Source organism: Saccopteryx bilineata, chromosome 3 (genome assembly GCF_036850765.1).
Source record: "Saccopteryx bilineata isolate mSacBil1 chromosome 3, mSacBil1_pri_phased_curated, whole genome shotgun sequence".
NCBI classification, from domain to species: domain Eukaryota; kingdom Metazoa; phylum Chordata; class Mammalia; order Chiroptera; family Emballonuridae; genus Saccopteryx; species Saccopteryx bilineata.
This window is the reverse complement of record NC_089492.1, coordinates 119595348-119623253: the sequence shown is the minus strand read 5'-3', so window position 1 is coordinate 119623253 and position 27906 is coordinate 119595348. Positions and strand designations below refer to the sequence as shown.

Here is a 27906-nt window from a genome sequence, read left to right as displayed (position 1 = left end):
ACGCTCTACTACTGAGCCAACCGGCCAGGGCCTCCTTACTATTCTTCACTTGCTAAAAGCTTGGCACAAGCTGCTTTCTCACACCAAGGTTAACAGGCTGCATTGTCATTGCATGACTTGTCTCGTCAGGCCCTTCACCTTTTTCTCACTTTTCCCTCCTCTTTGGATAGAACCCTCTACCACATTGCAGGTTCCTAATGCTCTGTGGTTCTTCTCATTCCCTCCCTGATCACATAGAGAAAGAGCTGATATATTCATGTACTTATTAATTAGTTGTGTTGTGAGGCAGTGTGTCTTCTTGCAAAGACCTTGGTTTTTAGAATCAGATCTGTATTCTCACTTGTTAACTTTGGGATCAAGGGCAATTTATACCATCTCTCTGACCCTTATTTTATTATTTTTGAATGTATAGTAGAGCCCCCCTCATCTAAAGGTTTGCTTTTCCTCAGTTTTAGTTACCTGCAGTTTCAGTTACTGCAGTCTGAAAATCTTAAATAAAAAGTTTCAGGAATTAACAAAATCACAAGTTTTAAATTGCATGCCATTCAGAGTCACTTGATGAAATTCGTGCCACCCCTCTCCATCCTGCCTGGAATCACCTTGTCTAGCATATATTTTACCCGCTTGTTAGTCATTCAGCCGTTGTCTCAGTTATCAGATTGATTATCAAGTTATCGCAGTGCTTGTGCTCAAGTAACTGTTATTTTACTCAATAATGGCCCACAGAGCAAGATGCTGGCATTTGGACATGCCAAAGAGAAGCCATATGTGCTTCCTTTAAATGAAAAGGTGAAGAAAGAGGAAAGAAAAAAAACATGTGCTGAGGTCACTATGTAAGGATGAGTCTTCTGTCCATGAAATTGCCTACTTTATAAATTAAATGTTAAATTATTTATATATAGGAAAATACATAGGGTATATAGGGTTTGGTATCATCCACGGTTCAGTCATCCACTTTGGGGTCTTGGGATGTAGCCCCTGCAGATAAGGGGAAACTGCTGTAGGTTATAATAACTAACTGAGGAGTACTGAAAGATTAAAGCAATGTATGAAGAATGATTAGTGCAAGACCCAATTTTCTTCCTTATTATTGATGGGCTTATACTTTTACCAAACGGACACACACTCAAGGATTTTTTAATCTTAAATTTTTATGGTATCTTTAATTGTGCCATGCAAGACATTTTCCTCTTAAATGAATTTTAGCTATTTATTTCGGATGACAACAGGTCATCCTCTGACCTTCACTAGTTTTTTAGTTATCTGGGACAGGCAGTGGAGGAGAAGGCATATATGGAGTCCATGTTCTTACTCCGTAAATTGGCTGTGGTACCAATTTGTGTGTGTGGGGGGGGGAGGGTTCCCCACACCAGCAACCAATTCTTGGACAGCAGCAGGGTATCCTACAATTCAACTCAATTCTGACACTCTGTTCAGAGATAGCATCAGAGTCCACAGGTTAAGAGCTCAGTTTTGCAAGACTTACCCCACTTGCAAGCCCAGGTTTTAAACCTGCTTGCAGACCTGTGAGCTACAGATCGGCAGTTTTCATGACCTCCTCCTTGGACTTCAGACATCAGTCACAAGTTCAGGTGTTATCTGTATAATGACCAACTGGTTATAAATCAGAGTTTTCCAAGATCCCTCCTTAAATTTAATTAATTTGCTAAAGCAGTTCACAAAACTCAGAGAAACATTTTACTTACTAGAATCACCAGTGTATTATAAAAGGCTGTATATCTCAGGAATAGCCTTGCTCAAGCTGTATGAGCCCACACTCAAGATGGTGACCTCAGGGCAAAGTATGGGAAAAGGGCACGCAGCTTCCATCTCCTCTACAAGTCCTTTTGGGTGTTTATGGAGCTTCATTACATATGCGTGGCTCATTAAGTCATTAGCCATTGGCTACTGAGTCAATCTGCAGCTTCTCTCCCTCCCTGGATGGCAGGGGATAGGACTAATCACAAGATTGGCTCCATTGCAACTAGCCAGGATCCTTAAGTGCTTTCTGAAAGTCAGATCACTCACATAACAAAAGACATCTTTATCACTCTCAACACTTACAAAAATCCCAGGGTTTGGGAGCTGTGAGCCAAGAACTGTGGATCAAGACCAAAGATAAATGATAAATATATTTTGGTCATCTGAATGACCAAATACATAAGTATTTCTTTTTTTTGTATTGATTTTAGAAAGTAAAGGAAGGGACAGAGGGAGAGCGACACAGACAGAAAGAAGCATCGATCTGTTCCTGTATCTGCTCTGAGTGGGAATTGAACTGGCAACCTCTGGGCATGAGAATGATGCTCTTGAGTCTAACCAACCAAACTCTTAGCCAGTGCTATATGTATTTCTTATAAATCACCATATTACACTCCCCTTTTACCTTTTTTCTTTTGGTAATACTGCAGAGCCTATTGGAGAGACTCACAAACTTTTGAAAGTGAGGAAGCCTGGGATTCTTCTCCTTGGACCTTGAGCCTGATTTGCTCTTTGCCAACACTGTCATCTAGCTGGGCCCCTCCTTTGAGGCTTTCTATGTGTACAGGCCCTACTCAAAGTCATCTGGCTTCTCAGTACTCTGCTTTGAGGTTTCCTTTACAAAACCTTAAACTTTCTGGAAGTATATTTTAACCAGTATTATAGTGTTGTTGTCAGTTTTTTGTTTTTGTTTTTTTTGTGTGTGTATTTGTTTGTTTTTACAGAGACAGAGAGTCAGAGAGAGGGAGAGGTAAGGACAGACAGACAGGAAGGGAGAAATGAGGAGCATCAGTTCTTCATTGTAGCACCTTATTTGTCCACTGACTGCTTTCTCATATGTGCCTTGACTGGGGGGCTACAGCAGAACAAGCGACCCCTTGCTCAAGCCAGTGACCTGGGGTCATGTCTTTGATCCCACACTCAAGCCAGCAACCCTGTGCTCAAGCTGATGAGCCTTGCTCAAGCTGTATGAGCCCACACTCAAGATGGTGACCTCAGCATTTCAAACCTGGGTTCTCCATGTCCCAGTCCAACGTTCTATCCATTGTGCCACTGCCTGGCCAGGCAGTGTTGTTGTTGTTGTTGTTGTTGTTGTTTTTAATTCATAGTTGTAAAGCCAGTAGCCACAGCCACCATCACAGCCGCCTGGCCAGTGCAGGTTCACATTTGATTTGATTGGTAATGAAACAATGAAGCCAAGAACTGGTGGGCTATCATCTTTAATCCTAGCTTGCACCCAATGGGCAAGAAATACACACAGTGGGAAAACACTTCCCTTTCCATTCAGGGCTCCCAAAGCCACTGACTTATCCAAGTTTCCCAGAATCAAAGGTATCTGTAAGGACCAAGAGAAAATCAGAAAATAAGCAGGGCACTAATAGAACAGGGAACTTAAGGGTTACAGGCAGGTCCTGCTCCTGTTCTGTTAGGAATAACATGCCCAAGGTCGTTCAAGAAGCAGAGACAGATAGGGACTCTGGGAGGCTGAAAGAAAGAGAGAGAAAAAAAGGAAAAAAAGACAAATGTTTGCATTCTATTGGTTAAGAGACCCTTATCAGAAGTTTATGTTTGAAATTCTCCACTGAGTAATACCCCCCCCCCGTAACTGCACACGACCTCCCTAGCCAATGACTAACAGCCACATCAGCTTCTGTATGATGCTTGCTCATCCTAGATAGCCACCCTATAAAAAGGAGCCATTTTAGAAGCTCGTGGCTGCAGTGCTTCAGTCTCTTCGGAGGCGTGGGTTGCCTGCAGTCCCTGCACAGGTTTGGGGGGCTGCAGTCCCTGTGCAGGTTTGGGGAGCTGCAGTCCCTGAGCAGGTTTGGGGGGGGCTGCAGTCCCTGCGCAGGTTTGGGGGGGCTGCAGTCCCTGTGCAGGTTTGGGGGGCTGTAGTCCCTGTGCAGGTTTGGGGGGCTTCAGTCCCTGCACAGGTTTAGGGGGCTGCAGTGCTCCCTTGCATGGGTTGCCTGCAGTCCCTGTACAGGTCTGCAATAAAACTTATAAAATTCACTTTGGGTCTGCTGCAGTCTTTCTCGCTAGGATGTAACAGTATCTACCTCACCAGCCTTATTCACCTCTGTTTCCCATCTCCTTCTCTCTGCACAAACTCTGCACAAACTGGCTTCTCCTTCAGCACTCCACCATCTTGGCTACTTCTCTCCTCCACATGGCCTTTCTCTGCTCTCCTCTAGCATGGGCTCCTCCTAGAATGTAATCACTCTTCTCCTAGAACAATGTGATCTCTCTTCCTTTTAAAACCTTTTGGCGTGAAAGCCCTACCTCAACACATATTAATATAATCACGCCCATCCCAAGCAAGAAGGGCAATTAATATTATCACCTGGGTGATGGGCTTCCATGTGGGCAGCACCATCTTTAAGTGAGCATAATATATTTTACAATAGTTTAAAAAGTTTATTACATCCCTACTACCAGCATAGCTTTTGGCTAGCTGCTACATGTATACAAAAAAAAAAAGTGAAATAGATTTAAGCTTACAGTGAAAATGAGGACACATAACCAAACATTAGAAGTAAATTAAAAGCCAGATGTCACCGGAGAATCATCATTGGCCAAGCTGGAGTGGAGAAAGGCATACGAAGGTGAGATCCAAGGAAGGACGGATGCTGCCTTGCTGGAAGGAGCCCAGAACTAGGACAGCATCTGGTTGTGCTCTAAAAGGCTTAGTGTGGCTGGAAGGAAAAACTGAGTCTCTGAATGAAGAGTATCGATTTCAGGCAAAGGACATGAGTGAAGTTGTTAATAGACAAGCTGAGGTATATTAAAATTTTTAAGAGTTTATTTGAGCAAAACTATTCCAGTCAGACAGTGCTGTACTCAGGAGTGTTCAGGAGCACCCCATAGACAGGAGCCAGAGGAAAGATTTATATACAGAGAGTATTTGACTGACTATAGCTTTAAGCCAGATTGGTTATCTTTGCATTTTTTTTTTTTTTTTACAGAGACAGAGAGAGAGTCAGAGAGAAGGATAGACAGGGACAGACGACAGACAGACAGGAACAGAAAGAGATGAGAAGCATCAATCTTTAGTTTTTCGTTGCACATTGTGACACCTTAGTTGTTCATTGATTGCTTTCTCATATGTGCCTTGACCGCGGGCCTTCAGCAGACCGAGTAACCCCTTGCTGGAGCCTCTGACCTTGGGTCCAAGCTGGTGATCTTTTGCTCTAACCAGAATAGCCTGCGCTCAAGCTGGCAACCTCAGGGTCTCGAACCTGGGTCCTCTGCATCCCAGTCCGACGCTCTATCTGTTGCGCCACCACCTGGTCAGGCATCCTTTGCATTTTGATTTTTAATTTTGAGGCATTTACAAGCTTAGATTTTGGTTTGCTTATGTAGGCCAGCCACCATGGCATTAGAGCCCCATCAGTCTTATGGCCTTGTTCAATTTCTGTAAAGCCAGTGGCCCGGCCACCATCACAGCTCTCTGGCCCATGCAGGTTCGCATTGGATTTGGACAGATGGTAATGAAACAACGGAGTCATGTACTGGTGGGCCATTATCTTTAATCCTAGCTTGCACCTGGCGGGCAAGTAAAAACACACACTGGGCTCCAAAACCCACTCATTCAGTGCTCACAAAGCTACTGACTTATCCGAGTTATCTAGAATCAAAGGTTTCTAGCTCACCAGCCTTATTCACCTCTGTTCCCCCAACTCCTTCCTTCTCTCTGCACAAACTGGCTTTTTCTTCAGTACTCTGCCATCTTGGCTACTTTTCCTGGTCTCCTCCACGTGGCCTTTCTCTGCTCTCCTCTCTAATGCTAATCTCAGGAACTGAGAGCACAAGCTCCAGGTCTGCCCCCACATTATAGTGTAGAAATCAAAACCTTTAATCCAAATACAAAATAGGGAAGTCTCTAATACAAAGTCACTTATCTGAGGCATGATGGGATTGTACCACCCCACATCAAAAAGGGTGGGAATGGTTTAGTCCTAAAACCAAGCCCCAGGCTACAAGGATCCTGTCTGCCCACAGCCCGCCCCCAACACACATTAATATCACCTGGGCAATGGGCTTCCATGTGGGCAGCGCCATCTTTAACAAAGTGAGCGTAATATATTTTATCTGCCCAACAATTTCACAAGCTGGAAAAATGCAGAACATGTTTTAGTTTGAACTCAGAGTAGAGTAATGAGGGGAAAACTGTAGTAGTTAATGCTAGAATTTGCAAGTCAGGTCCTGTCCTCTCCTTATGATTTCTCATTGCATTTAGAGAAAAAGCCAGCGTCCCTACAGAGTAGCCTTACAAACTATAGAATCTGTTCCCTTTCCCCAATTCCCAGTACTTTCCTCCTTGATCCCTCTTCTCTAGTGTGTCTCCTGTTGTTCCTTTATCAGGTGAATAGCCCCACCTTAGGGTGTTTGTTTCCTTTCTGCTAGAGCTCTCTTCTCCCACGTGGTCGCATGGATCGCCTTTCACTTCTTTCAGATCACTTTTATCCAAAAGCCCTGTCCTGACTTCTTTATGTAAACTCTCCTCGCCACTCCTGCTGCTCCTCATTATGCTTACTTTGCTTTATTTTTCTTCATAGTACTTAGGAAGTGTGTATATAGGATCAATAACATCCTATGGATGTTTGCTTGTAAATTGTTGCCTTGTCTGCAACTGTAACTGGAAACAAAGCTGGACTTGGGGTCACCCATCACCCCTTTTTCCAATTTAAAGAGAGATGAGGACTGAGTAGGTACAAGGTGTGTCTTTATCAGAGAAACCAGTAGCCCTGAGAAGGCAGGGGACTTCTGTCCACAAAGCTGCCTTAACATTTACTGGCGCTGGAAGTTTTTATAGGGTTCAGGAGAAAAAGAAGGTAAAAGTCCGTGCAGTTAAGTCACCTAACAATGTGCAGGAGGTGGATGTTCAGTTGCAGGAAGTCTCTGCAGTTTTTTCTGATGTAGTAGCACAGGCCTAATGATCATGGTCCTATCTGGTGTCCTTAGTAAATCTTCAAGGCAGCAGGGGTAGGTGTCTCCCAGGAACAGCTGGGACCTGGTGTCTCTGAATTGTCTATGAAAAGACTCTCTGTTTTTTTAGGACACAAAATAAAGATTAAAGATTGGTAACTAAGTTTCTAATTAATGTATAGACCTTGACTTTTCACAGTAAATCTTGTGGCTAGGCTTTTATAAACAACTAATGTGATTTAAACTCCCCTAATTGTCAGGTCCTTCTCTAATGTAAGCTTTCCCCAGCATCCTTGCAAAGGTAAACTTTTTGCTACATTTCAAAGTAAAGGCCAGGGAGCCATTAAGAAAGAATAGTAAGCAGATTAACTATTTCCTAACCCTTACATATCTCCTACTTATTACAACTAAAAGCTGCTATTACTGAAGCCAAATGTTTCACTTTTGGGCCCCCCATCACAACTATTCAAGTGTATGTTTTCTGAGGGTGGGGACTTACTGCTTGCTGTATCCCCAGGACCCAGGGCCAATGCCTGACATATAACTCATACTCAAATATTTATTAGACAAGGGAAGAAAAACAAGGAAAGGGAGTGTGAGGGAAGGAAGGAGCTTAGATAGAGATTCTACACACTTTTGCATTCCAGGAAAGGGAATAAAAATTTAAAAAATTTAATTCATTAGTTGTCAGGTAGCCAATGAAGGGTTTGAACTGGGGAGTGGCAGCAAAAATATTTAGGATGATTTATTTGGTGATGATGTTTAGGATGAATGTTTTAAGAAAATTTTACATCAACCCTCCTTTGCTTCCACAAGCTAGCAGTATGTATGTGCTTTAAAAAATTCTTTTTAATTTTGAAAAAATATTACTCTCAAGAAACTGCTAAAATAATTGCTGAATTGCTAAATGTGAATTCACTTCCTGTAGTTTTTCTCCAGTTTGCCCAGTGATAGTATTTAGGGAAAATACTATACATTACCACAGTACATTGCCAAATCCAGGAAAATGGCCTTGGTACAATACTACTAATTCAGATACAGGCCTTAGTTGGATTTCATCAGATTTTATATGCGTGCGTGTGTGTTTACAGTTCTATGAAATTTTATCATGTGCAGAAGTGCACTTTTTAATAGTTTTGCATATGATTTTGAGATTTTGACAGTGTTAGAAAATATTTAAAACCACTTTAACAATACTTTTTAGGTTCTTAGTCTCCCATATTTACATCTGAATAAACTGAATGGTCTGTTGTTTTATGTTTTATTCTTCTGCAGAGGTATTTCTTGTAGCCTTTCCTTTCTACACCAAAGATGCTTTTTAAATTTTACTTTAACAAATGTTGACAATTCATATTACTTAACAGGTCTTAATGTTTTTTATTTTAAAACCAGTACATTACATTATTCTTTTTCCTATTGGTCATTTGTCTACTTAATCCTTCATATCCTTTCCAATAGTAAAATATTTCTATGAGACTGTCAATAAGGTTCTAAAGTCTTTTCTTTTGCCTATTTTGCCCTACTAATTAAAAATGTATTTCTGGTAAATAATTTACCTATACTTTCAGAATTGGGAAGGGTAGTGGGTGGGAAAGAGATGATCCAAATTCTTTCAAGTTTTTTTTTTTTTTTAAGTGAGAGGAGGGGAGCTGGCAACAGATTTCTGCGTGTGCCTGGCAGCCCCTGTGTGGAGCTGATGCTCGAATCAACTGAGCCATAATCAGCACCCAATGATCAAACCAACTGAGCTACTGGCTGTGAGAGGGAAAGAGAGAGAGAAGGAGGAGAAGGAGAGGAAGAGAAGCAGAGGTTGCTTCTCATGTGTGCCCTGACTGTGGATTGAACCTGGGAGCTCTGACTGCTGGGCCGATGCTCTTATCTATTGAGCCAACCGGCCAGGGCCTGTCAAGTTCTTATTCAGCCACTTTTTTTTTTTTTTTTTTCTTTTCATCTTTCTGAAGCTGGAAACAGGGAGAGACAGTCAGACAGACTCCCGCATGCGCCCGACCGGGATCCACCCGGCACGCCCACCAGGGGCGGTGCTCTGCCCCCCAGGGGGCGATGCTCTGCCCATCCTGGGCGTCGCCATATTGCGACCAGAGCCACTCTAGCGCCTGAGGCAGAGGCCACAGAGCCATGCCCAGCGCCCGGGCCATCTTTGCTCCAATGGAGCCTTGGCTGCGGGAGGGGAAGAGAGAGACAGAGAGGAAAGCGCGGCGGAGGGGTGGAGAAGCAAACGGGCGCTTCTCCTATGTGCCCTGGCCGGGAATCGAACCCGGGTCCTCCGCACGCTAGGCCGATGCTCTACCGCTGAGCCAACCGGCCAGGGCCTATTCAGCCATTTAAAAATCAACTTGTAGTGGTTTTAGATATTCTGCTAACTGTACTATTTTACTAAAAGCTCACTTTGTTTTTTGATACTGTAGGATATATTTGCCTTTTAGTTATTTCCAGACTTTATAAAACAAAGTGGTCAAGTTAAAATTTTACAGTTTCATTTCTACAGCTGTGCTATGTATATACTATCTGTATTTACATGTGTTCTATGTTATTATACACACATACTTTTATATATTGCTAATGTTAAGGTGCTAATTAACACTCTTCAGTAGGATGCTGGGTTAATATATAGGTCTATGTGTGACAGCTGAAGAGAAGCCAAGTTCTATGTAAGCAGACTTGATACATTTCTTACAGGTTCTGAGTTCTGTTCGCACGGAATGGGATCCACTGGATGTTCGCTTTGGCACCAAACAGGCTTACCAGGTGTTGACAGTGGAGTGCTCCATCAGTGCAGACAAAGAGCCCATGGCTGACAGCTGCACCTATGAATGTGTTCGAAACAAAATCCAATGTGTCTCGGTCACCAGAATACCTCTGAGATCCAAGGCCATTAGCTGCTGCAGGAATGTTACTGAGGACAAACTGATTCTGGGATGTGAAGATTCTTCAGTAATTCTTTATGAAACTCACCGTAGAGTGACTCTCTTAGCCCAGGCTGAACTTTTGCCTTCATTAATAAGCTGTCACCCAAGTGGCACCATTCTGCTAGTTGGCAGCAACCAAGGAGAGCTGCAAATTTTTGATATGGCTCTGTCCCCAATTAACATCCAGCTCTTGGCTGAAGACCGTTCACCCAGGGAGACTCTGCAGTTCAATAAATTTTTTTATGTTTCCAGCAGTCTTGTTCAAATGCAGTGGGTAGCTCCACAGCTTGTTTCTCAGAAGCCTGGAAGTGGGGACATTTATGATCTTCTCTTCCTCAGGTTTGACAGAGGACCTTTGGGTATACTTTTATTTAAACTTGGTAAGTCAAAGAAGTTGGTGAGTAAGCTAATTAAAGTGGTTATGATACTGATATTATAATTAAGACAATAAACTATTCTTGGAACCCTGGCCTGCTAGCTCAGTCAGTTACAGTGTCACCTGAAACAGCAAGGTTGTGGGATTGATGCCCAATCAGGGCACATACGAGAAGTGACCAATGAACACACAACTAAGTGAAACAACAAATGAATCTTTTTCTCTCTCCTTTCCCCTTCCCTCCCTTCCTCCCCACATCTCCCCCATCCCTTCTTTTCCCTTCCTTTCCCCCTCCTTCTCCCCTCCCTTCTCCCTCCCTCTCCCTCCCTCTTTCTCTCCCTCTCTCCCTCCATCCTTCTCCCTCCCTCTCTCTCCCTTGTTCCCTCTCTCCCTCTCCCTCTCCCTCCCTCTTTCTCCTTCTCCCTTTCTCCTTCTCTCTCCCTCTCTTTCCTCCTCTCTCCTTCTCTCTCCTTTCTCCCTTCCCCTTCACTCTCATCCCCTTCCACCTTTCCTCTCTCTCCCTCCTTCCTTCCCTCCCTCTTCCTCTCTTCTCTCTTCCTTCCTCTCTCTGTCTCTCTAAAATTAATAAATTTTTTAAAATAATAAAACTGTTCTTAGAATGTATATTTTCTATTTGTCATCCTATTAATATGCTTGCCTTTCAAACATTTCATATAGTTTCTTTAAGAATGCTTTGTGGATGATTTTCTAAATACAGTGTGTCTGTAAAGTCATGGTGCACTTTTGACTGGTCACAGGAAAGCAACAAAAGGCGATAGAAATGTGAAATCTGCACCAAATAAAAGGAAAACCCTCCCAGTTTCTGTAGGATGATGTGGCAGCATGTGCGCATGCGCAGGTGATGACATAACACCTTGTATACAGCGGAGCAGCCCACGGCCATGCCAGTCCAGATGTGGACGGTACAGAGCAAAGTTCAGTGTGTTCTGTGGCTCGCTAAATTAGATTCTGTGACCAAAGTGCAATGTGAATATCAGCACATTTATAATGAAGCGCCACCACATAGGAATAACATTACTCAGTGGGATAAGCAGTTGAAGGAAACCGGCAGTTTGGTGGAGAAACCCCGTTCTGGAAGGCCATCAGTCAGTGACAAGTTTGTAGAGGCTATACGGGATAGCTACCTAAGGAGCCCTAAAAAATCTGTGCATGAGCCCACATCGAACTACACTGAATAGGTATGAAACTGGGAGAGTTTTCCTTTTATTTGATGCAGATTTCACATTCTATCATCTTTTGTTGCTTTCCTCTGACCGGTCAAAAGTGCACCATGACCTTACAGACACACTGTATTGAAGATGGAAATTGTACTAAGTATTCATTGTGATGAATAAAAAGCCTGAACTTTCACATTTGATACTTTCCAAAATAAACTGTTTACCAAGAAATTCCTAAAGAAATAAGTATTTGAATATTTTAAAAGCATTCAATATGTTCATTAAAATGTCATTGTAAGACTGTAATACTGTTTCTATTAAAATTATTTTAGATTGTAGGTGTCTATTGTTTTCCAGATTGGAATTGTGTAAAGCAAGTGTTTTAAAAGAAGGGAAAGCAAATGTGTAATTAGCATTTGGTAAAGATAGTTGTGTAACATTTTTGTTTCCTTTTTAGCTAAAAATATTCAAAAGGATTTACCAATATTGTGAAAATGATGCATTCATTGCCCATTTCAACCAGGAAACTTTAAAGCAAAATTTTATTATTATGCTATATTTGCCTTTTGTTTTTTGCATTAACAGCTATGCCCTGGAATATATGGTATTCTTTTTTTTTAATTTTTATTTATTTATTTTTTTTATTTTTTACAGGGACAGAGAGTGAGTCAGAGAGAGGGATAGACAGGGACAGACAGACAGGAATGGAGAGAGATAAGAAGCATCAATCATTAGGTTTTCATTGCGCGTTGCAACACCTTAGTTGTTCATTGATTGCTTTCTAATATGTGCCTTGATCGCGGGCCTTCAGCAGACCAAGCAACCCCTTGCTGGAGCCAGCGACCTTGGGTTCGAGCTGGTGGGCTTTTGCTCAAACCAGATGAGCCTGCGCTCAAGCTGGCGACCTCAGGGTCTCGAACCTGGGTCCTCTGCATCCCAGTCCAACACTCTATCCACTGCGCCACCGCCTGGTCAGGCATATATGGTATTCTTTAGGTAGTTTTGTATAATTTAAAATTTTTGAAAGAACTTCACTTAGGTTTAAAAAAATAGTTTTTAATCAATATACATTATTACTACTTGAAAACTTAGAAAACCAAATACAATTTAAATCCCCTTACTAGGATTTAGCTTGGTAGTACAAAATTAAGTTTTTAAAAACATTGTAGTGTTTATTAAATAGCTCTTGGTTGTTGTGTTTTGTTTTTTTTAATGGATCTATTTGCCCCTGAAAATGAACAGATAAAATAAATCTAGTGAAAATGAATTGATTAACCTGAAAGATATGAATATAGTATGAGGACTATGTTTTTTTCACATAATAAAAATGCAATTAAATTTATTTATAATGTTAATATTGTCCAAGGGAAAAAATGTTTGGAATTTCATTCATTATGAGATAATCCACTTCTGCTTTGTCCCACTGCATTTTTAACAGTTGTGTGTCTTTATATACAACACCCATTAAAGTGGATGTTAGATGTTTTGTATGTCTGTTGAAACACAGAGTCTCTCTCTCCCTCTCCCCCGCCTCTCTCAATTATCCAGTTACCTGTCAAACAAAAGGCTGTCTTCCCACATATACCTAGCTTTTTCTCAGCCCTCCCTTGTGGGCCTACTCACAAGAGCTTTGCAAAAAGCACAGCTTTCTCTTCCTATCTCTAGCACATTTGCCTTCTTACTAAAGTAAACAGGCTCTCAATGTAGGGATTTAGAGGGCTTCCTGCTAATTGCCAGCTTGTAAACTTAATTGGACTGTCTCCCTGGGCACTGTTCCTAAATCAATTAGGCAATGAGTTGGCTGTCACCTCTTTTTCCCAAGAAGGTCTCCTGGAAGACAATTATCCAATAGAAGTCAAGCATTCAAATGAAAAGGTGATAACTTCTGCAACTTACATTTATCATTTAAATTTTTTTTCAATATAATTTGCATTTTATGGAGTAGGAAAAAGTTAGTCTTACAGGCTTTTTGAAAGACCTTTATATGGAGTTTCCCAGGACTTTTTAATGTGTTATAACATTAATGTATATTATAGAGTATTTTTCCCCAGAAAGAGTAGCTTCCTTGAACCAGTAGATTCCAGCTAACAGATCTTTATGTATATATTTATTGAAGAAAACCCCATTTAAAGGATGGATTTTTCTTAGGATTTGCTACAAAACCATCCAAAATTTTTAATATATTTCTTGAATTAACACAGTGCTGATTCTGGGCATCCATGTGGCGTTTTCATGTATAATTCAAGTTACTGCATATATAAACAGGTAGTTACATGTGCAGTTCCCAGTAGGGAAACTGGGAAGCATTTATGAGTTTCTTTTTCATATGTTTGTTATGTAAGCCTTTGGAAAATTTGACATAAAAGGTGTAGTTTACAATTTAAGGAGCCGAGATAGATCATAGTTTAAAATAGAATGCTGTCATATGTAAATGTGGCAATGGCTGGTGCCAACATGCTAAGATTTTTGGAGTTTGACACTTACAATAGGTAAGTTAGTGGTGTTAAAGGAGAACTCTGTCCAAGGCTAGAACTTCCATTCTAAATTCTTATAATCATCAATCAAATGCATTGGGGATTGAAGGCCATCACCACTGTTAGTAGAAGTCAAAGATTTTGTCTTTTTCAGGAGGAAACTGTAAGTGTCATCCTCCCACACAGAAGCCAGAAGTACTGTTTTAAACAAAGCAATTTGTAATCAGAATTTCTTTACCTGATATTCACCATCCCATATTTCCACATACATAGACTGAGCTTAATTTTTTTAAAAAGGAGTCCCTAATTATACTACTGCGATAGTAAAGCTTTTCCATTTTCATCAGTACCTTTCCCAACCTTCACTGTTCTCTTTAAACTCATGATCAGCTCCCTGCCCCTTCAACAGAGAATTTCACCTTCAATTGGCTGTTCCTTAAGCGTATTTGCTTCTTACCACCTACCCACCCATCCCACCAACCAACCAACTAATCACATCTATATTTGCATAAATCTTTCCTTCTCAATTCAATGGAGGAGGAGTCCTTCCTTTTGTCCAAGACTAGTTCCACCACTATTCCATTCTGGATCCCACGACATACCCTTTGTCACCTTTTCTTTGTGACTCTTTCCCAGTACCTCCACAAACCTTGCTACATCAGCAGATACAAGCCCAAACCATACCGTAAAACAAACACATCTTTCTTAAAATTTCTTTCCCTCTGTTATTAATCAAATGAATGTTCACCTTCCTTTCATAGTCAAACTCATGGAAATATTAGTGAACACTGACTTTCTCTGCTTCTCTACTTCCTGTTCACTCCTCACAGCACCAAATTCTGGCTTCTGTCTTCAGTATTCTGGAACTGCTCTTGGAAAGGTCACCAGTGATTTCCTAGTTGATACATGTTTCTTTTATTTACTTGATGACTTCTCAGCATTTGATGGTTGATGACTACTTCCACCATCACTGAACTCATCATACTTGCCTTTTATGATCCCAGAGGCAATTTTTCATCACTTTTTTTTATGCCCTTCTGTCTGCACATGAAAATGTTCAGGCTCTCTAAGGTTCCATTTTTAGCTCTCCTCCCATTTTTTACAGATTGAAAGTTTATTTTTAATTACATTATCTTACCCCTGACTTCAGACCAGACCACACCTGATTCCAGATCACATATTTACCTGGCTTGATGGACACTCCCCCTTGGATTTACACAAGTGCCTCACACTCATTATGTACAGACATGAAGTCAACATTCTTTCTACCCAAATCCACTTCTCCTGTATTCTCCATTTTGGTGGATGGTACAGTTATTAGATAGAATCCCAAGTAAGTCATCCTGGAATCCTCTGTCACCCTTAATGCCATATCAAACCAGTGACCGAGTCTCATCAACTCTGCCTTCTAGCTGTAAAAAAAAAATCGTATTCTATTCAGCCTTATTGCCATTGCCTTAATGTAGTTGTTAGTTGTTTTCTTTTTTTTTACTGGAGTTTGCTGTTTTCTTATGATCAAGCAGTGGTCTATAATTGTCTGCTTGCCAATCATTGTACTAATCTAACAGTGTAGATTTAGTCATGAATTCTTCAGCCTGAAACCCTTCAGCGATGGATAAACCCTTGTCTGCCTCTCAGGCCTCATCTCCCCAGTTGGGCTGCACTAGTGTTGCTCCCCAGCCCTGGCCTGTGCTCTCCCACTGCGTCCTTCCCGTAGTGGTGTGGATAGTATTCCATATGCCTGGGGTGCCTCCACAGTGCTCTCACAGAGCCTACAAAGTTGGGAAAGGCTACATGTTGAAGTGGTAATATTAAGCAAGAAAAAATTAAAGCTAACTTCTTCCCTTTCATAGGACTTTGCAAAATCACAGGCAATATGTGTCTGTCACTCTTAAAAAATAAGTATTTTTCTCTTAGAACTTTTTTTTTTAATCTATCAACTGCTAACCTCACAATTCCCCTTTTATTTATTTATTTTTATTTTTTTTACAGAGACAGAGAGTGAGTCAGAGAAAGGGATAGACAGGGTCAGACAGACAGGAACAGAGAGAGATGAGAAGCATCAATCATTAGTTTTTCATTGCGCGTTGCAACACCTTAGTTGTCATGCCTTGATTGTGTCATGCCTTGACCGTATAACCCCTTGCTGGAGCCAGCGACCTTGGGTTCAAGCTGGTGGGCTTTTGCTCAAACCAGATGAGCCCGTGCTCAAGCTGGCAACCTCGGGGTCTCAAACCTGGGTCCTCTGCATCCCAGTCCGATGCTCTATCCACTGCACCACCACCTGGTTAGGCTCTCTTAGAACTTTTATAAGAAGTATTTTTTATTCAAGAGTTATTTCTATAGTGAATTGTTTAAATAGCATACTTTACCCAGCTGATAATTAATTGCCAAAAAGAAATGTTAGATACTTTATTAGATGCCTACTTCTCTTAAAATTGGATCTCATGATTTGAATGAACTGCTGTTTCAGACAGTATTCTGTACTCTTCAAACTAGAATGATGATGGATTTTTTTTTATTGATTGCGTCTAGAGAGAGAGGAAGGGGGAGAAAGAAAGAAGCATTCATTTGTTCCATTTAGTTGTACATTCATTGGTCTCTTCCCATATGGGCTCTGACCGGAGATTGAACCTGGGGATCAAACCCACAACCTTAGCATTTCGGGTCAATGCTCTAACCGACTGAGTTAGCCAGATTTTTAATTCAAGTTTATTGAGGTATAATTTACATAAAGTGAAATGTGCCCATTTAAAATGTGCAGTTCAGTACCTTTTGGCAGTGTGTGTATGTCCTCATGATTACCACCACAATAAACATATATCCCTGGGACCATAAGAGGCAAGTATGATGAGTTCAGTGATGGTGGAAGTAGTCATCAACCATCAAATGCTGAGAAGTCATCAAGTAAATAAAAGAAACATATATCAACTAGGAAGTCACTGGTGACCTTTCCAAGAGCAGTTCCAGAATACCGAAGACAGAAGCCAAAATTTGGTGCTGTGAGGAGTGAACAGGAAGTAGAGAAGCAGAGAAAGTCAGTGTTCACTAATATTTCCATGAGTTTGACTATGAAAGGAAGGTGAACATCCAACCCCCCTGCCCCCCAGAATTCTTTCAGGCCCATCTTTTTAGTCTAACCTCTGTACCCCTCAAGGCTAAAGTGCATTAGTCCACTTCCTATTATTATAGATTTGATTTGATTTTTCTAGAATTTTATAGCAATGAACTCATAAAATAGGTACTCTTTTATATCTTGCTAATTTTACTCAGCATTAATCTGTAGGAATCTTCCATATTGGTGTGTATATCTATACATTTTTCTTTACTGTATTGTATTCTATTATGTAGATAAACTACAATTTGTGTAGCCTTTCACATGTTGATGGATACTTGGATTGTTTTCATAGTTAATATCACTAAAAATGCCATATACTTTCATATACAAGTCTTTGTGTGGACATATAATTTAATTTCTCTTGATAAAAACTTGTGAGTAAATGGTAGGACCATATGCTAAGTGTATGTTTAACTTAAGAAGAAACTACTTTGGAGTTCCAGTTGCTCTACATCTTCAATCACACTTGGCATTAATGGTCTTTTTACTTTTAGCCATGCTAGTGGATGTATAGTGATATTAATTTTCACTTCCCTGATGAGTATTGGAGTTAAACATCTTTTTATGTGCTTATTTGCCATGTCTTCTCTGATGAGGTGTCTTCAAATCTTTTGGCAAAATTTAATTAGATCATTTATCATAGAATTGTAAGACTTTTTATATACTGTATTCTTTTTTTTTTAATTTTTTTTTTTACAGAGACAGAGAGTCAGAGAGAGGGATAGACAGGGATGGAGAGATGAGAAGCCTCAATCATTAGTTTTTCATTGTGTATTGCGACACCTTAGTTGTTCATTGATTGCCCTCCCATATGTGCCTTGACCGTAGGGCTACAGCAGACCAAGTGACCCCTTGCTCGAGCCAGCGACATTGGGTCCAAGCTGGTGGGCTTTAGTCAAACCAGATGAGCCCACACTCAAGCTGGCAACCCCGGGGTCTTGAACCTGGGTCCTTTGCATCCCAGTCCGACGCTCTATCCACTGCGCCACCGCCTGGTCAGGCTCTATACTGTATTCTTAATACAAGTCTTTTGTAAGATACTAGTATTGTGAATGTTTTCTTCCAGCATAGTTGACTTTTTCATTTTCTTAACAGTATGTTTCAGGTAACAAAAGTTTTTTAATTTAATGAAATTAAATTCTTAAGTTTCTGTTTTATGGTTTGTGCTTTTTATGTCCCTTCTAAGGAATTTCTGTTTAACCCTGTTCTCTTCTAGAAGTTTTATAGTATTAGTTCTTACAGTTAGGATTGTGGTCCATTTTAAGTTAATTTCATGCATATGGTGTGCGGTATGGGTTGAAATTAAAAATTTAATATGAATATTCAATTGTTCCAGCATCAATTATTGGAAAGATTATCCTTTCTTCATTAAATTACCTTGAGCATTTGAGTGCATCTATGAATAGACTCTTTTCTACTGATCTATAATGTCTACACGTAATTAAATACCACACTGTCCTAATTACTGTGGTTTTATAGTAAGTCTTGAAATCAGGTTCTGTTAGTTTTCCAACTTTGTTCTTCCTTTTCAAAATTGTTTTGGCTATTCTAAATTAAAACTGACTTGTCAGTTTCTGCAAAAAGACCTCATAGGGTTTGATTGAGATTTTTAACAATATTGAATCTCTGTCCATTTATTCAGGTCTTCTTTAATTTCTTTCAGCAATGTTTTATAATTTTAAGTGTAAAAATCTTGTACATATTTTATTTATGTTTTTGGATGCTTTTATAAATAGTATTTTTAATTACAGTTTTTAATTGTTCATTGAGATTATATAGAAAGAAAAATTTTAAATATGACCTTGTATCCTACAACCCTGTTAAACTCCTTTGTTAGTAGTTAACTTTTTTGTTGATTCCTTAGCATTCTCTATATAGATTCCTATTACAAGTGTAATTAAAAACTGTTCTACATCTTCTTATCCAACCCGTATGCCTTTTGTTTCAGTCCCTTACTGTACTATCTAGGACCTCCAGTATAATATTAAATAGAAGTATCAAGAGAGGACATCCTTGCTTTGCTTCCAATCTTTGGTAGAAAGCATTTATTTTTCACTATAAGTATGATGATATTAGGTTGAAGAAGTCCCCTTCCATTACTTGTCTACTGGGATGTATTATCTTGAGTGGATATTGAATTTTTTCAGGTGCTTTTTCTGCATCTGTTGAAATGATTATATGTTTTGTCTGGTCATGTGGTAAATTATATTGATTAATTTTCAGATGTTTCAGCAACCTTGCATTTATGGGATAAATCTCTTGTTTATAATGACTATTTAATACATTGTAAATTTGCTAATATTCTGTTAAGGATTTTTGTATCTATATATTTATGGGAGATACTGGTCTGTACATTTTGTTTTCCTGTAACGTTTGCCGTTTTTGCTATCACTGTAAAGCTAGCATCATGAAATGAGTTGGAACATGTTCCCTTTCTTATATTTTGAGTTGTGTAGAGTTGCTATTGTTTCCTTTTTAATGTTTAAGAGAATTCACCAATGAAAGCATCTGGACATGCAGGGTATGTGTGTGTGTGTATGAGTGTGTACTACAGATTCAAATCCAAATAATAAAGGGTCATTTAGGTTATCTATCCCTTCTTGAATGAGCTTTGATACTTCAGGTCTTTCAAGGAACCCATTTCTTTTAGTTATCTGTATTTGTATAAAGTTATGTTATTCACTTATTTTTAATGTCTAGTAGTTCCATAGTGATTATTGCTGATATTGGTAAGTTGTGTCTTCTCTCATTTTTTCCTCAGTTTAGGTAGAGATTGGTCAATTTTGCTGATAATTTCAAAGAACCAGCATTTTTTATTTTTGGATTTAGTCGATTTTATTTACAGCTTGATTTTTTACATTGATTTTTTATAATTTAGCATCACACAACTACATTTTCTCATTTTTCTAATCTGCAGATACCTTAAATAAAAATTTTTTTAATATTCAAATGAGGTACATCCAAAATGCAACAATTATACACATGACCATTAATTCACAAAGTGTAATTTATCAGGACATATTATAAGAATTTAAGAACAGCCAGTCAGGAGAAATCTAACCAAATTTAGCAATCAGCTGTCTATATATCCAAAGACAAATCTATCTAAACTCCTAGCTAAAAGTTTGAAAGTTTTTGTTACATCCCCATTGGATGGAAGAGAGAAAGTGATGATTCAAACCTAGCCAGCCTTGACTGTCTTAATGCCAAACACTGGGCTGTTTCCCCAGTCAACAACTGAATAGCAAGCATCTCAGTTTGTCAAACACCTAAGTATCAAGTTTTTGTTCCATTATACACATAAAAGGCTAAGTGTTCGTTAATTAAAAAATAAGTAGTCATTAAATATCCACACTATTCACCCCTGCTCACCAGCCCTTACTATAATCTCCAATATTCAACCTGTGTCCCATAGTGACAGGCTATCTTATGTATGTATATAGTATGTATATATATGCAAACATACACACACACACAATACTAGATACAAATGTTAATTAACAGTTCCTGCAAAAATTCATTTTCAATTGAGGCTATGGTTCCTATGCCTTGGGATGGTTTTAGACTTCAAAACTGAAAAATAATTGCTAAAATCTCATTTTTTAAGACAAAATTTGACTGCTTGTTTAGTTTAGCTTCTCATTCTAAAAATGGCTATAAAGTAAGTTTATATTTAAAATTAAAAAGCAGTCAACTGAATGCAATTCTCTTTCCAGTTTGGCCAGGCTATTTTGTAGAAGTTACTCCTAACTAGACTAGAAAATCTGTGGTGCCTTCTAATAGTTTTTGAGTTCAAAGAAGCAGTTTTTGAGTTCATTGATTTTCTCTAGTCTTTGTTTATTTTCTATTTCTCATTTTTATTATTTCCTTATGTTTACTTTAGGTGTAATTTACTTTCTTTCCCTAGTTTCTTTTTATTTTATTTTTTTAATTTAGTGAGAGGACGGGAGGCAGAGACAGACTCCTGCATGTGCCCTGACCGGGATCCACCCAGCAAGCCCATAAGGGGGCGATGCTCTGCCTCTTTGGAGTGTTGCTCCATTGCACCTGAGGTGGAGGCCATGGAGCCATTTTCAGTACCCAGGGCCAACTTGCTCTAATCAAGCCTTGGCTGCAGGAGAGGAAGAGGAAGAGGAAGAGGAGAAGAAAGAAAGGAAGGAAGGAAGGAAGGAAGGAAGGAAGGAAGGAAGGAAGGAAGGAAGGAAGGAAGGAAGGAAGGAAGGAAGGAGAGAGGGAGAGAGAGAGAGAGAAAGAAAGAAGAAAGAAAGAAAGAAAGGAAGGAAGGAAGGAAGGAAGGAAGGAAGGAAGGAAGGAAGAAAGAGAAGAAAGAAAGAAAGAAAGGAAAGAAAGAAAAAGAAAGAAGGAAGGAAGGAAGAAAGGAAGGAAGGAAGGAAGGAAGGAAAGAAAGGAAAGGAAGGAAGGAAAGGAAGGAAAGAAGGAAGGAAGGAAAGAAAGAAAGAAAAGAAAAGAAAGAAAGGAAAAAAAAGGAAAGAGAAAGAAAGAAAAGAAAGAAAGGAAAGAAAGAAAGAAAAGAAAGAAAGAAAGAAAGAAAGAAAGAAAGAAAGAAAGAAAGAAAGAAAGAAAAGAAAAAAGAAAAGAAAAGAAAAAGCCGGTTCGAAACCCTGGGCTTGCCTGGTCAAGGCACATATGGGAGTTGATGCTTCCTGCTCCTCCCTCCGTCTCTCTCTCCTCTCTCTCTCTCTCTGTCTCTCTCTCTCTCCCCCTCTCTCTCATCTCTAAAATGAATAAATAAAAATTTTAAAAAAGAAAGAAATAGAGAAAGAAAGAGAAAGGAAGGAAGGAAGGGAGAAAGAAGAGGAGGAGGAGGAAAAGAAGAAGAGGAGGAAAGAAGAAAGGAGTAGGAGTAGGAGTAGGAGTAGGAGTAGGAGTAGGAGTAGGAGTAGGAGTAGTAGTGGGAGGGGAGGTGTAGAAAAGAAGACAGGCTCTTCTCCTGTGTGCCGTGACAGGGTATTGAACCTGGGACATCCAAATGCTGGGCTGACGCTCTCCCACTGAGCCAACCTGCCAGGGCCTTTCCCTAGTTTCTTAATGTGGAAACCTTGATTACCGATTTTAGACCTTTCTAATTGAAATAGTTAACTAGAAATTTCCCTCTAAGTACTGCTATAGCTACACCCTACAAAATTTTGATGTTACTTTAAATTTTTTATTCATTTCAAAATATTTTGTAATTTAATTTGCAATTTTGTATTGACTCATTATTTAGAAGAATGTTAATTTCTAAATATTTGGAGATTTTCCAGATATCTTTCTGGATTGATATCTAATTTAATTCTGTTGTGTTCAGAGAACCTACTGTGTATGATTTGAAGACATTTAAATTTACTGAGGCTTGTTTTATCACCCAGAATATACTCCATCTTGGTTGGTGTTCTTTGTGTTTTTAAAAAGCATGTATACTCTGCTGTTATTGGTGAAGTGTTTTATAAATGTCAGGTCAAATTCATGAATAGTGCTCTTCAAGTATTTTTCTATTTGTACTGATTTTCTGTTATTTATGCTCTCTGAATTAGTGACAGAGAAGTGCTGAAATCTCCAACTATAATTGTAGAATTGAAATTTTCTCCTTTTAGTTCTATCAGTTTTTGCTTTTTTATTTTAGAGTTCTGTTATTTAAGATTATTATGTATGTTTCTTCATGAATATTTAACTCTTTATTATAAATATACAGCATTTAGACTAATTCATTTCTATCTCTCAACATTTAAAAATGTCTTGCCGTTGTCTTCTGGCATAATTTCAGAAGCAAAGTTTGCAATTACTTATATCTTTGTTTCTCTCCACATCATGTGTCCCTTTTTTGGTTGCTTTGAAAGATATATCTTTATCACCTTTTGCACAATTTGATTATAATTATACATTACTTTTTCTTCTCAACAAGATAGAGTCAAAAGATTTTGTATATTTTCAGTTTCCTGCAAAGTTCCTACACATTAATGTCTACTGTCAAGGAACCACTCTGATTTATGAGGACCTCCAGTGCTCAGGAAGGCTTTTGGACAATAGAATTCACTGATTCTACCAACACAAAAAGAATAGTCAAGTTTTATTGCTTAGTATAGTTAGTTAGTTAGGGCAATTCCCTAGATTCCCTATCAAGTTGAGCCCTGTTAGATATAGCACAAATTTTCTCTCTGATGTGACCTGAAGTTAATATGAAGAATTCTGGCATTTTTCTTATGAACTAATATATATATTTTAATCTGGAGCCTATAATAACCATTGCAGTTAAATGATGATGTTAGTAATACATACAAAGAATTGCAATAATATTTTATATACTTTACAGCTTGCAAATAATTTCAAATACATTTTCTCATTTAGATTATTTGTACTGAGAAGTTTTTGTAGACTCAATCAAAAACGTAAACATGGGCTGAATAATAAAAGGATTTTACTGCCAGCCATTTAAAAAAGATTTAAAAAATAATAACCTGCTTAAAAGCCCTAGTATTTATTGTCATTTAACTGCACAGAAATTAATTTCAAATGAGATAAGCCATATTTAAAAGATGATAAGATGAAACTAGAACAGAATGGTCTCCTATTTATTTTATGTTATTTTTCCTTTAAAATTAGAAGTGTATTTTTTTCATTTAAAAGGATAAACAAATGTGTTTGTATTTTACCATAATATTTTATAGCATATATTAGTTGTGATGAAGATCTGAAGCAGGATTAAACCCTGGCTGGATAGCTCAGTTGGTTAGAGCATCATCCTGAAGCCCAGAGGTTGCCGGTTCAATCCCTGTTCAAGGCACATATAGGAACAGATCGACTTTCCTGTCTTTCCCTTTCTCCCTTCTTCTCTCACTAAAATCAATAAAATAAACATTTTAAAAAATAGCAGGATTAATACTGATCATTTCTTCAATAAAAGAGAATAATCTCTTGCCTGACCAGGTGGTGGCGCAGTGGATAGAGTGTCAGACTGGGATGCGAAGGATCCAGGTTTGAGACCCCGAGGTCGCCAGCTTGAGCGTGGGCTCATTTGGTTTGAGCAAAGCTCACCAGCTTGGCCCCAAGGTCGCTGGCTCCAGCAAGGGGTTACTCGGTCTGCTGAAAACCCACAGTGAAGGCACATATGAGAAAGCGATCAATGAATAAACAACTAAGGTGTCGCAATGAAAAACTGATGATTGATGCTTCTCATCTCTCTCCGTTCCTGTCTGTTTGTCCCTATCTATCCCTCTCTATGATTCTCTCTCTCTGTCTCTGTAAAAAAAAAAAAAACTCTAAATGCCAATTTAACATAAATTAGTATGCGATAGCTATAAAGAAACTATCAATTGAGAGCATGAATTAATAAAAACATTCAAAAGCATATATATATATAGTCACATTATATTTGTCATTTGTACATTTGTACTTCTCTTTCCCCCGAGTACATGGAGATGATGACTAGATGCAGTTTAGAACTAATAAAGCTGGTCAATAAGAATTGGGATCACATAAAAATCCTGTCTTTAAACATATATAACGGAGGCCTAAACAATTGATGGGAAAAATACCGCTAGCTATTGTGGTCTACCTAAATAGTCTTCTCATGCTTATTCACTTTTAAGTTTAAGTAGTTTGATTGCATGGAGTATGAATTAGTTAATAAATGCTGAAATGATAAGCTAGGTAGAGTTGGTAGGTACTATTTAAAGTGAAGATTTAACCACAGAACCATATTGCTCGTGGCCCCAAATTTCACATTTCTAGCGCTTATGCAAGAAATGTTTTATTTTCCAGTATTGAAAACTTACCTCTGTTTTTGTTATTCTACTTTTTATTCTTAAAAGATTTACTTGGTTTTACCTTTTTTGTGACAGGCATCTTCACACGAGGACAGCGGGGCCTGGTAGACATCATCTTCCAGTACATTCACTATGATGAAATCTATGAAGCAATAAACATCCTGAGCAGTATGAACTGGGACACTGTGGGCCACCAGTGCTTTATCAGCATGAGTGCCATTGTAAACCATCTTCTTAGACAAAAGCTCACTCCAGAGAGAGAAGGTCAGACTTGAAATGTATTTCATAAGAGGGTTTTGCATATACATGAAGTACATTTAATTGAGTCAGTTATTTTTGAAGATTATTTTGAGTTAAGTTATTGGAGACTAAAAGACAAAAATTTTAATGCCTTATTAAAATTGACAAACTCAGATATCAAATGATTGCTCCCATGTGGTATTACCATATAGTATTTTTCAACATAAAGAACAACTTTTCTGTATATACCTGTGTTGGAACTTGGAATGCAGCATTGTAGATGTCATTGTAAGTTCAGGTGTGGACTATGCTCAGATTGCAAGCTGTGATTCTTGTAGACAAAGGACCCAAACAAAGGTCCTTATTCCTCTTTCACTTTAGACATCAACATTTTTCTCTCTCAGACTCCAAGTCCTTTGTCCAGATAAGAATCCTTACCTCTGATTTTGTGTGTGTGTGTGTGTGTGTGTGTGTGTGTGTGTGAGAGAGAGAGAGAGAGAGAGAGAGAGAGAGAGAGAGAGAGAATTGCAGCCCAGCCTTCTCCTTCTTGTTTTCATTCTAACTTGTTCTCATACCTCTCTCCCTTTCACCTGTTTGGATTTCCCTAACTTCCCCCAGAATAATTTTTCCTGTTGCACCTCAGATATTTATTGTCAAAGAGAGATAAGACACTATTAAAAAAAAGGGGAGAGAACAAATATGTGCCACATACAATAATGAAATTAATTTTTATATTTGTTTATTAGTATGTTACTTTTATTATGATTTACTTATTTACTTAATGTAAAATTCTCCTAAACATTTCTTCACTTTATTATTGCATATCTTTGCAGTAAATATTGACATTTATGGTGGGAAATCATGATCAATGAGAAACTGCCCCTGGGCAGTTTACAAGGTGGGAAAAACAGGAACTATTTCAAAAGAGAGCTTGTTTTCCTTGTTATTTTCTTTGCATGTTTATAGATTTTCATATTCTATTTTATTTTGTTTTTAAAGCAAACAAGTTGTTTAGATAGAATTCTGTATATTCCTTCATTTTACTAATTCTAGAGAAGCATAATCAATAAGAACATGTTCCCCCAGGAAGTCTGCAACATGGGACGTGGCCCAGCTCACAGGAGGCCTACAGTCAATATTTGTTTAATGTTACTTGAATGTGCTTTTTGGAGGTAGTCCAACCCATTTATGGGGACTCCAATATTTCTACAATGAGAAAATGCCTACCTAGCACAGTGCTTGGAACTCACAATGAGTAAGTACCACAGTAGGTACTCAAATATTAGTAAAAAAATAAAAAGAAGAGTATAACTTCAAATTTTTAGGTGCTAGTGATTTTCTATAATATTTCTGCATGCAGAGTTATTTAAAGTAAGTATTAATTAGTGTAAGTACACTCTCAAGATTGGGTACATAATAGAAAAAGAAAGGAGGAGTCCCTAAAGAAAACCTGTAATGGTGCACAAATCTATACAAGAGATTCTAAATTTACGGTTGAAGAAATATAGAAGATAAAATATTTATTGTCACTGAGCATACTGAGAAATTACTAACACCTTAGTGAATCTGTATTGTAAGATTCCTGTGTTGTAAGAAAAATTATTAGGGAATTCACAAATAGGCATTATCAGATTTTTGCCTTAATAAAGTATATTTTCAGGAACCATATTGGGGAGATAGGGAGATAAAAAGCTTGTATGATACTAGACTATTAAAATAAAATGCTTGCGTGATGCTGTGTTATCAGAATATGTACATTTTAAGCAGGTACATGCATTTCCTCCCAAGTAACTGCAAAACACATTTCTAAAACATTCAGTATTCTCTTATTGAGATTCATTCTATCTGAATATAACAAATTTGACATGGTAATTTGTTTTCCTTTTATTAGTGGAACCCAGTGAGCTCTTTTATTTGTAACTGTGTGGTGGTTATCTTTGACATCTTCATTTCTGCCTTAAACATCAAGCTGGGCTATCTAATGAATCTGTAACTGTGCTGGGAGTTACGAGTGTTCCATGTAGGCTTGAACATTTCAGATGTACAAAACATGCTGTCAAGAAAACAAGCGATGGCAAAAGAATCTGGCTTGTTTGCACAATAGCATTGCTCTATTCAATTTTAATCTAAATTGACTGCTGCTTTGAAAGAAAATACCTCTAAAGTTCATCTTACTCTACTGTCTAGATTTGAGATTAAAAAAGAAATTACTTAAAGCTTAGCCAAGTCCATGGCAATTACTCTGATGAGGTATTTAATACTTTCAAACCCAAATATGCCTAAAACTAAAGAGTTTTGCTAAATAAAGAATTGTTTATTCAACCAAGTGCTAGTAAGTAGCATAAGTATCAGTATAGTCTTAAATGTGAACACTAGTGTTCTTATATTATTCATATTCTCACCATTATGGCAATTATATAACTTCTTGGTGTGTCTTCAGGAAATACAACCCCATAGGCATTTCTTGGTAAAATTGTGAAGTAGGCAAAATGTGCCTCTTTCTCCTAATTCTAGCACTCTGGTTTATCAAAACCTGTTCTCCAATCCTTCTTTCCTAGGAAGGTGTCAGTTGACCCAGAAGAGATTAGCATGTCGTCCCTCCCAGGGGTGTTAGCTTTCAGACCTGGCAAAACCAACAATCTTATTATTGTTTAGGAAAGGATTTAGGAAAGATATAGGGACTTTCACTGTTACTTTAAAGTTGTAATGGGGATATTACTATCTCTGTTACAATAAGGCTATTTTTTATTTGCATTATTATTATTTTCTTTTTTAGAGAGAGGGAGGGACAGAGGGAGAGAGACAAGAAGGGAGGAGAAATGAGAAGCATTAACTCATGGTTGCAGCACTTTATTCATTGATTGCTTCTCGTGCCTGCCTTGACCAGGAGTCTCAAGCCAGCAACCTTGGGATCATATTAA

General features: G+C 38.5%; 1 protein-coding gene across 3 annotated transcripts in view; it reads left to right on the top strand.

Annotated features, from left to right (window-relative positions):
- Positions 1 to 27906, top strand: part of WDPCP (WD repeat containing planar cell polarity effector) — a 444357-nt gene that overhangs the window by 216662 nt on the left and 199789 nt on the right. For all 3 annotated transcript variants that reach the window (XM_066267228.1, XM_066267229.1, XM_066267227.1), the window contains exons 10-11: positions 9607 to 10216; positions 24821 to 25009. In XM_066267228.1, the coding sequence (XP_066123325.1) occupies positions 9607 to 10216; positions 24821 to 25009 (799 nt within the window). The remainder of the gene's footprint in view (positions 1 to 9606; positions 10217 to 24820; positions 25010 to 27906) is intronic.